The following is a 14,557-nucleotide window of genomic DNA, read 5'->3' as shown; positions in this document are numbered from 1 at the left end:
TGCTGGCAGGAGGCCCTTGGCACTGCCGTACTGCCAAAGGGAAGGCATTCCCTGGGCAATTGCCGCAGGCTGTGTGGGACAAGGTGTGCAGATGGGTCTGGACCAGCGGGTCCTGAGCTCCAAAGTAGTTTGGGGAAGGTGGAAAAGGTGTAGGCAGAAAGTGAGACCCCAGCTGCAATGTCTCAGTGTTTTGGGGCTGGCTGCTCCGGGCACGGCAAGGGGAGGGAAGAGCAGCCTGAGATGTTCCCCCATTCGGATGTCTGAGGTTTGGAAGAGCCTTTGCAGGGTATTATGTGTTTATTTTAATAGGCAACCGAATGCATTCTGTTATTATTTACAACTAGGAATGAGTGTGCCATATGCTGAATATATCCTAACAGCCACCAAAGGAAGACAAGCAGTTGCGGTATAAAACACCGTGCAGTATTTATCCAGCAGGCTTTTCCCTCTCATCATGCAGAGTAAGCACTCGCTGCTGAACTGCTGGCACCCGCAGTACGGTAGGGAAGTGTAATGACTTGCCATCAATAAGGGTTTGGTTATTGTGGGAGCAGGTTGGCAGGGTTCCTGGGGGCTGTGGAGCAGGGTGGGCTCAGCGCTGATCACGCAAGCAGCATCCTCTGCCCTGCAGAGTTCCGAGCCACCTGCATGGGATGCTCACAACAATGCTTTTTGGGGAAGGGCAAGGGAAGCTGTGACCTCCAGCACCGAGCTCTTTATTTAAGGCTGATTTTTGCACTTTGAGGGGGGGAGAAAAAAAAAAGATAACTATGAAGGAATCCAGCTGCTTTATTCTCATCTGTTTATTCATGTATGGCTTTGAGATTGAGGTATGTGAGCTATGTGTGGCAGCGTGGCGGGGGCTGAGCAGCCGGGCACGCTGCCTCCCACAGCAGGGGCAAGTGAATGATTTCAGGCTGTAGCAGGGTGGCATCCCCCAAGCCGCCTCGTGCTGTGCAGTAACCGTCCTCAAAAAAAAACAAAAAAAAGGCATAATATGCATGTGATCATCTCTCAGTTATTTAATGCGGTTTTTTTCCCTCTAATGAAGAAAGGCAACAGCTTAGACTGAACGCCGTTCTTGCTTGTGCCCCGTTAATGAGGAAGCCCTTTCCAAATACAGGTTGTGGCTGGCTTGGTGGCACTGATGATGGAGTGATCCATTACCTCTCCTAGGAAGGGCATAAAGGCTTAAGTCCCGGCTCATGAGGGTGGTGAGAAGCGATGGGGCGGTGGCCAGAGGCACCTCGGCACAGGGCAAGGAACACACATGCAGCTCAGGTTTTGGCTCAGGAGGGCATAGAGGCACCAGCCAGCAGCATAAGCACTGCTCTAAATAACATGCCGTATGGCTAGAGCCAGCCTGCAGGTCTGAAGGGCTGTGCAAATCATGGCTCGAAATGAATTCTGAATTAATTAGCTGAGCGGCATGGGAGAAGCACAGGCTGCTCGACGTCCTCCAGTTGGAGCACGTAGAGGGGCTACAGTGACCGAGGGTGGTTACCAAAAGTGGGATATTGAAACTAAACACCCACATATAGCGAGTGAGATGGCGCAGCATCACGCTGCAATGTTTTTCCCCCAGTAGTGCGGCTCCTGGGGCTGATGCTGACGGGCAGGAGCGGCCCTTCGGCCCCTGTGCCCCGCGTGCCTGAGAGGTGGCACCTGCAATTAGCTCACGCAGTGCCGCGAGTGTCTTCTGGCCCTTCCAGGGAGGTAATTTGGACATAATGAAGATCTATAGTAATCAGATAATTACTATCGATTGCTCTTTAGACATCTTGATGAGGTAATTAGGAGGCACTGGAAAGAAGCTGGAAGTGATTCATTGGCATAACCTTAATCTAAAAGGTTTCCTGATTTTGTTTCTTTTCCTCTAATAGCTGATAAACAAACAGCATTTTCCTTCAGGATCTTCCAGGTGCTGGGCTCACCAGGGATAGGGGCTTTTCTTGTATGCTGACTAGATCCTGAATGTGATCAAGAGCAGCTTGTTTTGTGCTTAGCTAAAATGGAGGCTCCTTTAGTTGGCCTGTGGTAGCATCCTGGGTTTGTGTGCCTGGGTACTTCTTGAGTGTGCTCATTCTCCATGTGATTGGTTTTGGCCACATGAGACTGGTTGGCTGGTTGGCTCTTGTAATTAAATATGACCGAGTTTGGCTGTGTTGGTTTCTAATGGGGCTCATGTAAGTGCCTTTGTACTTGCTTCATCCTGTGGACTACAATTAGGCTGTTTGTAGGCTGTTTGCCCGCTGTGGTCTCATTAGTTACAGGCATGTATTTGTTTTTAGCTGCAGAAAATGACCAGACTCTTGTCTTATGAGCTTTTAATTACCAAGTCAATATTTCAGTAACCCTGAATGTATGTATTCATATGTACAAAATTCTCCATCACAATGTCTTGATCTTGTTTTGATACCATCCTGCCTGACCGTTAGTCTCAGAGCAGGCATCTGTTACCTCCTGTATCACTCTGTCATGGAGCAGTTTGCCAGGAGGCCACAAGCTGAAGGACCAGCTGTATGCACAGATCCTGTATCAGCAGGACCTATGCAAATAAGAGCATCCAAAAAGCAAAATCGTAACGCTGCCATTGTATGTCCTGTTTGGTGAGCAATGGAGAAGGCTGATATATTTCCATATTCTAACAGTGCCTGTATGCAAAGTCTTTGTGTTCAATATAATTGCATGCTTTCTGCTTATAGGTGTGTCTCCCGAAGGAGACATGGGTGCCTGCATCCCTGCTGGGCTGCTGCTGTATGATGAGGGTGAAGGGGTTATACTCAGAGCCACTAGTGCAATACACGTTCACAGGGAAACACAACTCTGCATTTTTTTTCTGTATTGTGCAAGTTAAAGCATCTACAGCAGTCGGTCTGGAGGAATCAGAAGACCAGTGGGCTGCCTTGACGAAAGCTGACAACTTTCTTCTTGTTATCGCAATACTGCAGGAGGTCCTCCAGCTCGAGCGGCAGATGGGCGGGCAGCTTTTGGAGGAACCCAAAGCTTTGCATTTTAAGGGAAGCACCCACAACCTCCGCCTGTCCATTCATGACATTGCCCATTCTCTCTGGAAGAGCAAACTGCTGGCTAAATACCAGGTGAGCATCACAAACCATTCGCATTGGATCCTAGCAGTGAGGCTTTAAGAAATACAGTGATACACAGGAGTGTTTAAAAAACACGAGGTGCCTGACTGCAGGTGCCTGGACAATTTTTTTTCCCTGGACTATTTGCAGTGACAGTAGCATGGAGCCTATGGGCTCTGGTCATATAGCGTCCACACTGTGGTCCTGCATCCCTCCCTGCCTATACTTTTTTTTTCACTTTCCTCTGCAGGAGATTCCCTTTTACCACATCTGGAGTGGATGCCAGAGGAACCTGCACTGCACCTTCACACTGGAAAGGTTCAGCCTGAATACCCTGGAGCTGGTATGCAAACTCTGCGTGCGGCAGGTCGAAGGAGAAGGGCAGATCTTCCAGCTCAACTGCTCCGTCTCAGAGGTAAATGACATCTCTATCTGACTGCAGGACCGTGAGAGGGCTAAGGAGGTATATCCTTTCCCATTGCTACCTGTGTAGTGCTTCCCATTTTCTTCCTGACTGCTGGGATGGACATAAGGGATGGATTAAGTCGTTGCTTTGTATCTCCTGTTGTATTTGCCCTTAGTTTCTCTCATCTGGCAGAGAGCATCCCCCCTCAAGGGAGGGAGGAGGGCAGCTATGGTCTCCCTGTGAGTGCCGCCTTTCTGTGTGGAGGAGCTCTTTGCCTACCACTCTGTAACAGATCTCGTGAAGCATTGCATCGTCCTGTTTCCTGGCAGTCCGCAAGACCATCATGCCCGACATTTCCCTGGAGAGGGAGGAGGGAGAATAGGAAAATGTCATTGCCATATGTTTGCATGAGCCACTCCACTCCGATCCCATGTAATAACTGCTGCGAAATAGGGAATATCAGATGGTCTAGTTGCAATAGACTTTCCTCCTCAGCTTTTGCTACTGCTACGAATCCTGACTATTATCTTCAACAATTTTTATTTTGATGGCTTACATTTTCCAGCAGAAAAAATTACAAGTTTTGGAACAACTTTGCTGATGCTACATAGCACCTGGAGAATTTTTGCTTCTTGGGCAGTCAAGCTTAGGGCTGAGTCCAAACGACACGTTCAAGCGTGAAGTCTCATTGACTTCAGTGAAAGTGCTGGTGGGTTTTATGCCTGGTACCCTCGGTGGCTACAAAGAGCAGCAATCTCTGCAGGCTGACTTGTGGAAGGGCTCAGAGACCACAGACGAAAGTTACTTGTGCTGCAGGACCCTCATGGTGTGCACCATTACCCATAACATCTGCTTGGTTATTGGGTGTAAAGTTACATATTCAGCTGGGGACTATACAGCATTAAAGACAGATGGTAAAACAAGTATCGTAAACAATTATTGTAATAAGTGCTGCATTGAGGTAATCTCTAATTTAACCTCGCAGAGAAGAGAAAGAACTGAGAGTAACTTTAATGAAATGCAAGTATACACTATAATCATCTTCAGCTGCTTGTGTGTAATAAGGCCTGGTAATAGATTCAGAGGGAATAGGATAATATTCTTGTCTTGTGCTGCAGTCCCATCCATCAGGGATGAATAGAGGGAGTGAATAATACCGCCATTACCAAGGCTGCCTGCTGCAAAATTGCTCCTCATGGTTAACACCTCATGATGCTCCTGAGCCCCAGTGAGGGGCAGGAGGACCCTGGTCTGCTAAGGGCTGGCATACAGGGTTGTGTCAACTAGAAAAAAAAAATAAAACGCAGACGATTTGATGACAAAAGTCACCTGGAAGTGTAATAACAGCAACCTAGAAACAGATGCGTATGCCTCTGGAGGTGCAATAAAGATGCCAGACCAGGCATCAGGAAACTTTGGCTGTGGTTCCTCACATTTTCTTCTGTGGTTAGGCCAGAGGTATCCAGCTAGTGGTTAGGCATTGCAGGAATGTGCCGATGCCTTTCTTCGTTGCTGGGTCTGCCTCTATTCCTCTGTCACCCTGCGGTTAAAAATATAGTAACACAGTTTCCTGCATCCTCCCTTTATGGGCTTTCTTTTTCATTCCCTGTAAAGGATGTAAAACTTCTGCAGATTAAACTGTCTTACTCTGGCTTTATACAGTGTCTTCCACTGGGACTTCAAAAATACGAATGCAATGAGTGCCAAAACATGCACATTTGCAAGGCAAGAGGAAGACTGCAATAAAGGTCTCCCACCATTTGTTTTTTAAGTTCCCTTTTTATTTCGCGCTGCCGATACTCATCTAGAAGAGCCCCCGGGCACCGCCACAGACACTGCAGCAATCCTGATGCACCTGGGGCAGCAGGCCACCTCGAGAGCTGGGGCAGCACTGCCTCAATGTGTCGCATGTGTCCCTCAGCCCAGAATAAAAAGGGAAGGCTGTCCGTCTGCAGTGCCACCAGTCACCCGCCTACAGCCGCTTCTGCCCTGCCAGCGTGGGTGAGCCGTTTTGCCGGCTCCCGGGCAGCCAGAGGACAGTAGCTTATTGCCTGAAGCGGTGGGGTTGGGGCACCCAAGTAGGGATGCTGCGGCTGGCAGTGCTTTGGGCATGTTCACTGAGGACATGACAGCGTGGCATAAAACCTTCCTTGGTTAGAAATTTCACTGATTGCCTAAAATGCCGTTTCATTTTTTAAAAAATGCAAAAACCAAAAGGCATACTTATAGAGTGGAAGAGAATTAACTGGTGTGGATAAAAGTATGGAGGCAAAAAAGGTTTAATTCTGTTCATTGCTCACGAATACTTGCTCTCCTCCTTCCATCTCTGTGTACTTTGGGGGAAACCAAAGACTCCACATGACTGTGAGCATCTCCAACAATCTGCCTGGGAGGTTTGTGATGGCAGCTTAAGCCAGGCGTTACCTGGTTTTGAGATAGTTTCAGGTTTTACAGGGCCTTCCCAGCAGCCAGCTCGGCACAAAGCAGCAAGGCAGCTCACAGAGGAGCAAACAAATTGACATTTGACGATGAGTCTTTTGCTCGGGTGCTTGTGGCTGCTCAGGGCTGCAATCTGGCAGAGGGGGAGGAGAAGCGGCTCCACCATTTCTGCCTGAAAACGAGACCAAATTGAGAAACAGAGTGAGAGGCGTGAAGGGAGAACCAGCCGTGCTTGCTGCTTTTTCCATCGCACACTTTGGTAGCTGGAGGTGAGAAGTGGTGCGCATGGGAGCACTGCGCGGTCGGGTGGCCGGTTGGCTTCGGTGGGGTTTGGAGGGGCTTTCAGCCGCCCTGCAGGACCTCATCGCTCGTAAGCAAACCCAGCCATCCAGATTGACCAACTACCATTGTCCTACCAGCTACCAAGCCTGTGGGTGCTAAATCCATCCAGGCCAAGGAAAAGACAAAACCCTCGCCCAGAGGAGCCAAGCGCTTGTTATTCCCTGCGGGGCCGCGTTATGGCGGTGCCATGGGGAACCTCCCAGCTGGGAGAGCATCAACACCATACCCACAGGCGACAAGCTGGCTTTGGAGGTGACTTTCGCCTTGAAACACTGCTGCCGCACTGCCTTTGAGCGCAGTGCTGGTCTTGGGGAGGAGGGTGATGACCGCCCCCTGAGCGCACACGCTCCATCTATCTCCAGCACAGAGTTAAAGCCGCATAAAAATGAGGGATCAGCTTGTGCCTGGGGCAGTATTAACCATCTCTCTGTGGTCTGCCCAGTATCAGAGGCTTCGGAGACCACGAGTGCTGCCAGAGGGAGCCTGGTGTTGGCTCGGTGTGGGGTGGGGGGCTTGGGGGGGGCTGCCGGGAAGGGGCTGCTGCCAGCCAAGCTGGGAAAGCCCAGTTCTGCCCTAGCAGCAGCAATTTGCTCTGAAATGTGTCAAAAAGTGCCTGATCTTTCATTATTTCCAGTAAGTGATTAATCAAGCTGGGCTCAATTTTGTCCAGCTGTAGTAATTTTCACCCTCAAAAGAAAAAAAAAAGACCAAAAAAACCCCAACTGCTGCTTACCCAGAGGTGATAAATATTTCTCTTTTTCAGCTGACTAACATAAATACTTGAGTAGCAGAGGGCTGCTCCCCTCTAATGCAAGTAAAAGCCCTGAGTCTCAGAGGATAGACTTCTGCAATCGTCTCTGCACTCACTAACAAATCTGCTGTATTATTTATTTAATTTTTTTCTTTGCTTTCAGGAACCTACCGGCATTGATTATCCTCCTATGGACTCAGCAGGCACCATCACCACCATAGTGGGGCCCAGCGCTTTCAGCATCCCCCTCCCGATAAGGCAGAAGCTGTGCAGCAGCCTGGACGCCCCCCAGACCAGGGGCCACGACTGGCGGATGCTGGCCCACAAGCTGAAACTGGACAGGTGAGCGGGGCTGCCCACACGTGGTCGGGTGGCAGATATCCCCCGAGAGGGATGTGCAAAAGGGTCGTGGTGAAGATGAGTGACAGCAGATGTGTCTACAAACTGGCCAGACTGACTGTGCAGGAGACGAGCACCTTGACAGCACCAGCAATGGGGATGGGCTGAAATCATATAAATTCAGGTAGCCCTCATGCAGCTCAAAAAATTATTTTTCTTTCGGCTTGTTGCAGGTACCTAAATTATTTTGCTACGAAATCGAGTCCCACCGGGGTGATCCTGGACCTCTGGGAAGCCCAGAATTTCCCTGACGGCAATCTGAGCATGCTGGCGGCAGTTCTTGAAGAAATGGGAAGACACGAAACCGTTGTTTCTTTGGCAGCAGAAGGAAATTACTGATGCAGCCTTGGCGTGAACAGGAAGGACAGACGCAGGGAGCGGTAATGCCCTGTTATCACAAGCGAGAATTGAAACGAAAACCCAGACCAATGAGTTACGCAAGAGACATTTCAGAGAAGAAAGCAAGCAAACGAACGAAAAAAAAAACAGCCCTGACCTTCACATGTGCTCTCCTTGTACATTATCACAGGATCTAAAAGAAATCATGCAAAGTTATACCTTGAAAATATAAATCAACCTAATGTTCCTCTCGGCTTGGCTGTACACTGCTTGGTACAGGATTTTACAGTTTCCTAGGAAACGCTTTTTATTGCTATCCAGATATATGGATAAACTTTCTTAACAATCCCAGTTTCTATGGATGTTGTTTACATCAAATTCTGGACAGGGGTAAGGAGACTGTCCATGGCTCTTTATATTTTTTGTTTAAAGCCATTCTAGACAAGGCTATGGACAGTTGGTTGTGGCTATTTCAGCTTATTGGTTTCTGGTGAATTCAGATTTTGGCTACAATTCTGCACATCGATTGTCTCACAGTGATCCTCCTGTCATTGTTCTGTTTCCTAGACCTACTTGTAAAAAAAAAAACAAAACCAAGAAAATCAGCGTTTAAGAGGTGTGCATCTGGAAAGCAGGTACTCTGGGTGCTAAGCAGGAACACATGTAACATCCCCTTCCTTCCCCAGTCAAGTCCCACTGAGCCCATGTGGAGAATAGGTGTAGGACAGCGGGGAACATAGGATTGGAGTTAATTTTCAGTTCACAATGTAACACCACCCTTTCCACCCCTTTGCGCTATGAGGGGCCCGGATATGCAATTCAGAGTGGTTGGGGGGAAAAAAAAAAAAAGAAACCCAGAAAAAAATAAAAGAGAGAAGTTGCTATGATAATTATTTACTGATTAGTATCTAGTGCAAGGATTATAATGACTATTATTAATATTATTACCATTATTGCTTTATTTCTAATTTTGTCAGCAGCAGAATGAATCATTCCTGGTTTTCTGGAACCTGTTGTCCCCTTCCTGAAGGTCTTCTAAGACGTGTCCCTCTATATGCTGTCTGTCCTTCCATCTCCAGCCATCATACTCCTCCTCCAAAGTCCTCTGCCAACCCACAGGGGTTGCTCACCTCACGTTGGCGTTGCTGGGTTTCATGCCTGATGATGCAGAGGTGTTACAGACTGGTGACAGTCCGCTGAAGTCACTGATCTGCACCTGCAAAGGATCCAACCCAGCACCCCTCCTTGGGATGTTTGCACCACCGTGGTGGTCACTCCAAGAGGCAATCCTGTCCCAAGGTGGCTGTGAACCAGTGACAGCCTCCCAGTCCAAGTACACGTAGACCACTGGTTCAGAAGCACGGGTGCAAGCATGTGGAGTCACTGATGTTGACCACCTGATTTGTGCATCCAAGGTGGGCCTCCATATGTCCTGCTTTGCTTTGGAGCAGTCTGAGAGCCAGCAGCTCCCGTTAGCTTCCCACGGAGACGCGGGTACTCACTCTTACTGAAACTCACCTCCTCCCATTAACTTTTAACTTTCGTGGTGGTCAGGGCTACTGGGAGTCATCTTCTGGGTCGTTTCTGGGTGAGATGCACTCAGCGGATCTCCAGAGCGATTCCCAGGCTTGCTGCAACCAGTGAAGCCTCCGACACAGGGGGTCAGTGTAGGCTGATGGAGTGGTGAAGTCAAAAATCTCATGTCCTGCAGGCTGCTGCCTGCGTGGTGCTCCCGCTGCCGCTGCCCCGGCAGGGCAGTGCAGGTCCTCGCTGGCTGACCGGCGGGACGTTTGTCCCTCTCAGCCACATCCCTCTTGGCCACCACAAACAGGTGAAGCGGGAACTTGGCAAAAGGAGCAAACTCTTGCTTTTTCAGTTGTCAGTGCAAACAAATTTTATTTTTTGCTCAGTGAAAAGACTGACTCTTTGGTACATGACAGCGCACAGGATAGCAGCAGTTTTACTGCCAGGCTTGTCTGTCCTCTACTTCTGGTGCAAAAAAGGCTTTCTGCCCCAGCTCGCCGCTCCAGGTTTCTAGCCGGGCCCTGGTTATTGCTGTAGTGCACACATGCATGCCCCTGCCCACGCACATATTCCCACTCCATGTGCTTCCTGAGCCCGGAGTTGCCTTGTTTTCTTTTGTGTTTTTGGTTTTGTTTTTCCCCAAGGCTTTCCAGATTGCGCCTGTAAAGGTAACTTTGAAAATGTCATTGGTCAAAATGAAAGGAAAAATTTCATCTGACCTTTTTCCCACTTGACATTTCCATAGGCTTGGGACTTTTTGTTTGTAATTTCTCAGCTCCCTGACACCAGCCGGGTTCTGATTGACTGCTGGGCAGCCATCACAAAGGGCTCCCTTCCTTGTAAGAGGTAACCTGGCAGTTTGCAAACCAGCATTCCAGTCAAAAACCAGAGACCGGAGAACATGCATACATTTTAACTTTCAACACCTGTTTGCATTTTGTCTGTGTAAGCCCCACCGTCTCTTAATGTAGAGATGTTAAGGGCATCCTTTCAACAGCCAACCAGCTTATTTTTCACCTTGGGCATCTAATGCAGGCCATGGCAACACTAATGGAAATCTTGCTTCTCGACTTCACCTGGGGCTTCCAGCTCTGCCATTTCTCTACTTTTTTTTTTTTTTTTTTTTTACTCACCTTGGAGCTCTAAAATGGCTCTTAAAAGCCAGGTCTCAGCTTTTTGCCCTCCTTGTGACATCTTCAGGTGTAATCAGTTGCATTTAGTTTGTGCTTCTTCACCCCTTCCACACGTCCTTCCTGTGTGACTCGTCTTCCAAGGTGGGTGCCTGAGCTGAACTGTCCTTCGGCTCCTTCCCCTCGTCATCTCAGTCTTTGTTAGCTGGTGCCCGGGCCCGCTGGTACTCCTGGCTCATGGTTTTTGCAAGCTGGGCACCCTTCTGACAGGGGCTTTGCCAGAAAATGTCTCGTAGTTATCTGTATTGCTATGAGTCAGTGCTCCTTTTGCCAGCTCTCTGACCCACCCCTCTGATGCTTCCTTCAAGAAAAACAAATGAGCAACTTTCTTAAAATATTTGGGGGCATTTTCCTTTTAGAGCCTCACTGTATTGAGAGGCATGCTCTGATGAAGAGGCGCATCCACAGAGGTGGATGGTGGTCAAGAACTTCACTGCCAGCTAGAGCAGTGGCATCACCATTGCTGGGCGGTGGAGCTGCTCTTCTTCCAGCCCCACTGCTCAGAAACCTTCTCTCGCCTGCTGCAATCACGGGCTGGACGGTTTCTCCAGCCCCTGCTCCATCAGCCTTTGCAGGGTCCCCACGCAGCACCGTGACAGCTTCCTGGCAGGGCAGGCAGAAGCAGGGGCTGCCGGGGACGGGACCTTTCCTCCGCAGAGCCACATCTCATCCCAGCAGCTCTGCACGTGTGCTTTGCCACCGCTGCTAACAGCAGCTCCCCCCTCACCTGACGCTCCCCCTGCATTAATTTTGCTCAGTTTTTTTAATTTTTTCCGGTGGTACCACGCTGGCAGGGCGTCCGGCTGGGGAGAGAGCGCTGGGCCAGGCTGGTGGTACGCACCCCTCAGCGTCCCCATCCCCACCCCTCAGCATCCCTCCCCACGGAGGGAGGGTGGGAAGCAAAGGGGGCCAGCTCTGCTTGTGATATTATTTTTGGTGGGAGAAATCCCAGCAGCGGTCCCTCCGGCTGGCTTGCGTGGACACAGTGCCATCTCGTGGGGCGGCGAGCGACATCGCTCAGGGAAAGGCTTTCCCGTGGGGCAGCTCTTGAAAAATGGCAAATAAGTTTGTCAGACAGAACCGGCTCTTAAAAGTTATTGTAACATTTTTATGTCAGGTAAGCACATCTGCTTTTTTTTTTAAAAAATAATAAAAAAAAAATGGCTGCAGGCTTCTTCTCCTCCAGTTATTACTACTTTTTTAAATGCTTATCCTTTTAGTTGTCCACCTTCGGCTATGTGCTGTAGCAGTTTTGCTGCTCTTCACACCATCTCTTCATTACATGTTGATTGCTAGCGCTATAAATAATATATATATTATATAAATATATATAAAATATCTACTGACTTCAAGGAACACCTTTAATTTCCAAGTAAGAAACACTATTGGAGGCAGTCCTTTTCACCTGATTTTTTTTTCTTCAGTTCTTCTTGTGTTGTGTTCTTGTAAAGGTGGCCGTCAGTGTATAGGGTAAGTTTGGGGTTTGGTTGGGTTTTTTTCTGAATTTTCTGATCACAGCCGATCCACTGTATCTCGCTAAACAGTGCAAGACCTAAGTGCTGTTTTAGCGAATCTCAAAAGTTTTGAGGCAGTGAGGGTCTCCTCAGTCAAGATTTGCTTCCATGGGAGACCGAGATGCTTTTTTTTCTGTATCGCTGGCAGAAATGCAGACACTCATGAGACATGTTGGAGTCTGGGATGCCCACAGAGCAAAACATGTCTGTTCCTTGGGTTTCTTGCTATTTCTGTTGCTTACATATAGAATAAATGTATTTACATGCTGTAAGCCCGTCATTGTGGACAGTGTCCTAATGTCTTGTATTGCTACTTGCAATAGTTTCTTTTCGGTTCTCCTTTTCTTCTTGTTTTGAGGGGTGGGGGATATGGGGAAGGGAGGGGGAGGGAGCCCTTAGATCATTGTATGCTCTAGACAAGTAGTTACCGCAGCTCTGAGGTTAATTTTAAACAAGACAATACTGTTGAGGTTGGGTTTTTTTAATCTCACGTCCAGGGCACTTTGTAGACTATTTTACTGAGCGTTCAGAAGTCTTTTCAGGTATTACTCTGGCTCTTGTCTGGCCACGAAGTAGCTAATTATTTGCAGGCTGGCTTGCTTAATATCAGCCGGTGCAAAGATGCGAGTGGTTTATGAATGAAAACCAAACCTTTGGCCCTTCTGCCACAAGGACTCCAATGAGGTATTGACTTTGGGGTCACCACCACAGTCCATTCCTAGCTTCTGTGTGAAACCTTGAGTTCATAAAATGAGCTGCGCTGCAGGTTTTTAAATGCTGAAGAATGTATCTCGGACATCCTTTAAAATGGGAATTTAACAGAAATGCAAAGTGTATATATGTGTGTGTGTATATACACATACAGACAGAGAGGGGAAAATAAAGGCTGCCACTGCTGGAGGCTTTTAGCTGTGGTCTTAGTTGTGGGCATCCTCTTATGACTGTTTGCTTGGGAAGGTGAAGGTCAACATTCAGTGCTGTATCATCACTGCAAGGTCAAATAGGCAGGACATCGAGTGCCAACAGAGTAAAAACCGTCAAGACACTTGAGCTGGACTTGAACCAAAGCTACAGAAATGAGCCCTCGAGTTTGGTAGGTCAAGCTCCTCGCTTGAAGTAGGAGTTTTTAGTTTGTTTACTTACTTGTCCTTTAAGCTTGGCACCTGCTCCCTAAAATCCGCAGATCACTTTATCTGAAAGTCCTTTGATAAGCTCTGCCTGTACAAAAAAGCAATGATAATCCAGAGTTCCCACAACCTTCTACACTGACTAGGTATTTCCCATTTTCTGTGATGGTGGGTCGGTCTCCTCGACTGCTTACAAAGAAATTAATTGCTGTGTGTGCTATACCCTGGGCCTGCCCTTTTCTCCAGAAGCATCCCGTGCCATGGCACGTGAGTAGCTGCTGGATGCCTGTGAGGAAGCGGGATGTAATCAGACAGGGCCTCCCGCAGCGGTGAGGTGGCTCTCCGAGCGCTGGCACTCTGGTCTCCAGCTGCCGGCTTGCAGCTGGTGGGACAATAGCCTCTAGATGACAAAAGCTTGCGTGGCCCTGAGAGCTGCTCTGGCTGCTGCCAGCTGGCTCTTGCTATGGCTTGCCAGTACATTTGGGAGCTTAAACAATGCGAATAAAAAGGCAAAATCAGTCTGGAAAGTAAACAAAATTAGGAAGAAGGAGAAGCAAAAATGCTCTTCTCCCATAGATCTCGCACGGCACCTTGCAAAAACACCCCCAGCCACGAGCCAATAACCTGCTTTGAGGCAGACAAGTTATGGCATTACCTGGCACTACCGTTTTGGCACACCTGTGTGGTAGACTTTTTTGCTGACACATGTTCTGTCTGTTAACATTGAAGAGTTCAAAAAAAAAAAAAAAAAGTTTAAGATGGTCCCTTTGGTACCTTTCCAAAGCAAAGAAGGAGGGCCCACAGGAAATGAAACGTCTGCGTGACCCGGGCCGAGAGGCTGTATCGCGTCTCCCTCCTCTTCCCATGTCTCAGCTCTACCAGGGTTCGCGGGATTTGTTTTCTTTGCTCTTCAGATCTGTAGAACTATTTTGGTTTTGATTTCCCTGTTGCTGTATCTTCTATGCAATTCCTTTTCTAAAGACTGACTTACTACCAGAGAAGTGCTAGCCATTGCATTATTTGTATTGCTGTACAGTGGAGGTGTGGTTTACTAGTTCTGAGTGTGCCTCTTACCCCCCTCCCTTTTTCTCCTTCCCTCTGTTTGTAAATGCCTGCATTTATTCTGTCAGCCTGACATGTACAAAGTGTAAGAAAGAATTTTTAAACAGGTAATAAATTATATTTATAAGCAACTGGAAAAAAATAAAATACACCACTACCTTGTGTTCAATTGTTTAGTTCCTGGAAGCCTGAAAGGAAAGAGGAGCCTTTTATTTAGTTTCTTTTGGAAAAAAAAAAAATGGGCTCAAAAGAAATGTTTCTGTTCGTAAAAGCTCCTTGTGATGCACTCTCCCTCATAAGATACCATCCCTGATGTCCACATGCCCATGCAGGCTGTTTCGTTGCACTTCGTAAATGCTCGTGCCTCCCCGAGGG

The 14,557-nt window shown here is 48.1% G+C and overlaps 1 protein-coding gene across 2 annotated transcripts in view; it reads left to right on the top strand.

The window, feature by feature from the left end:
• Positions 1 to 12,264, top strand: part of UNC5C (unc-5 netrin receptor C) — a 264,208-nt gene extending 251,944 nt beyond the window's left edge. For both annotated transcript variants that reach the window (XM_054203570.1, XM_054203569.1), the window contains 4 exons: positions 2,952 to 3,101; positions 3,340 to 3,504; positions 7,191 to 7,369; positions 7,600 to 12,264. In XM_054203570.1, the coding sequence (XP_054059545.1) occupies positions 2,952 to 3,101; positions 3,340 to 3,504; positions 7,191 to 7,369; positions 7,600 to 7,765 (660 nt within the window). In that variant the 3' untranslated portion in view covers positions 7,766 to 12,264. The remainder of the gene's footprint in view (positions 1 to 2,951; positions 3,102 to 3,339; positions 3,505 to 7,190; positions 7,370 to 7,599) is intronic.
• The last annotated feature ends 2,293 nt before the right edge of the window (positions 12,265 to 14,557 follow it).

The sequence above is a fragment of the Rissa tridactyla genome, chromosome 5 (genome assembly GCF_028500815.1).
Source record: "Rissa tridactyla isolate bRisTri1 chromosome 5, bRisTri1.patW.cur.20221130, whole genome shotgun sequence".
Lineage (NCBI taxonomy): Eukaryota > Metazoa > Chordata > Aves > Charadriiformes > Laridae > Rissa > Rissa tridactyla.
The sequence above is the reverse complement of the archived record's forward strand: the minus strand, read 5'-3'. Positions and strand labels throughout refer to the sequence as shown.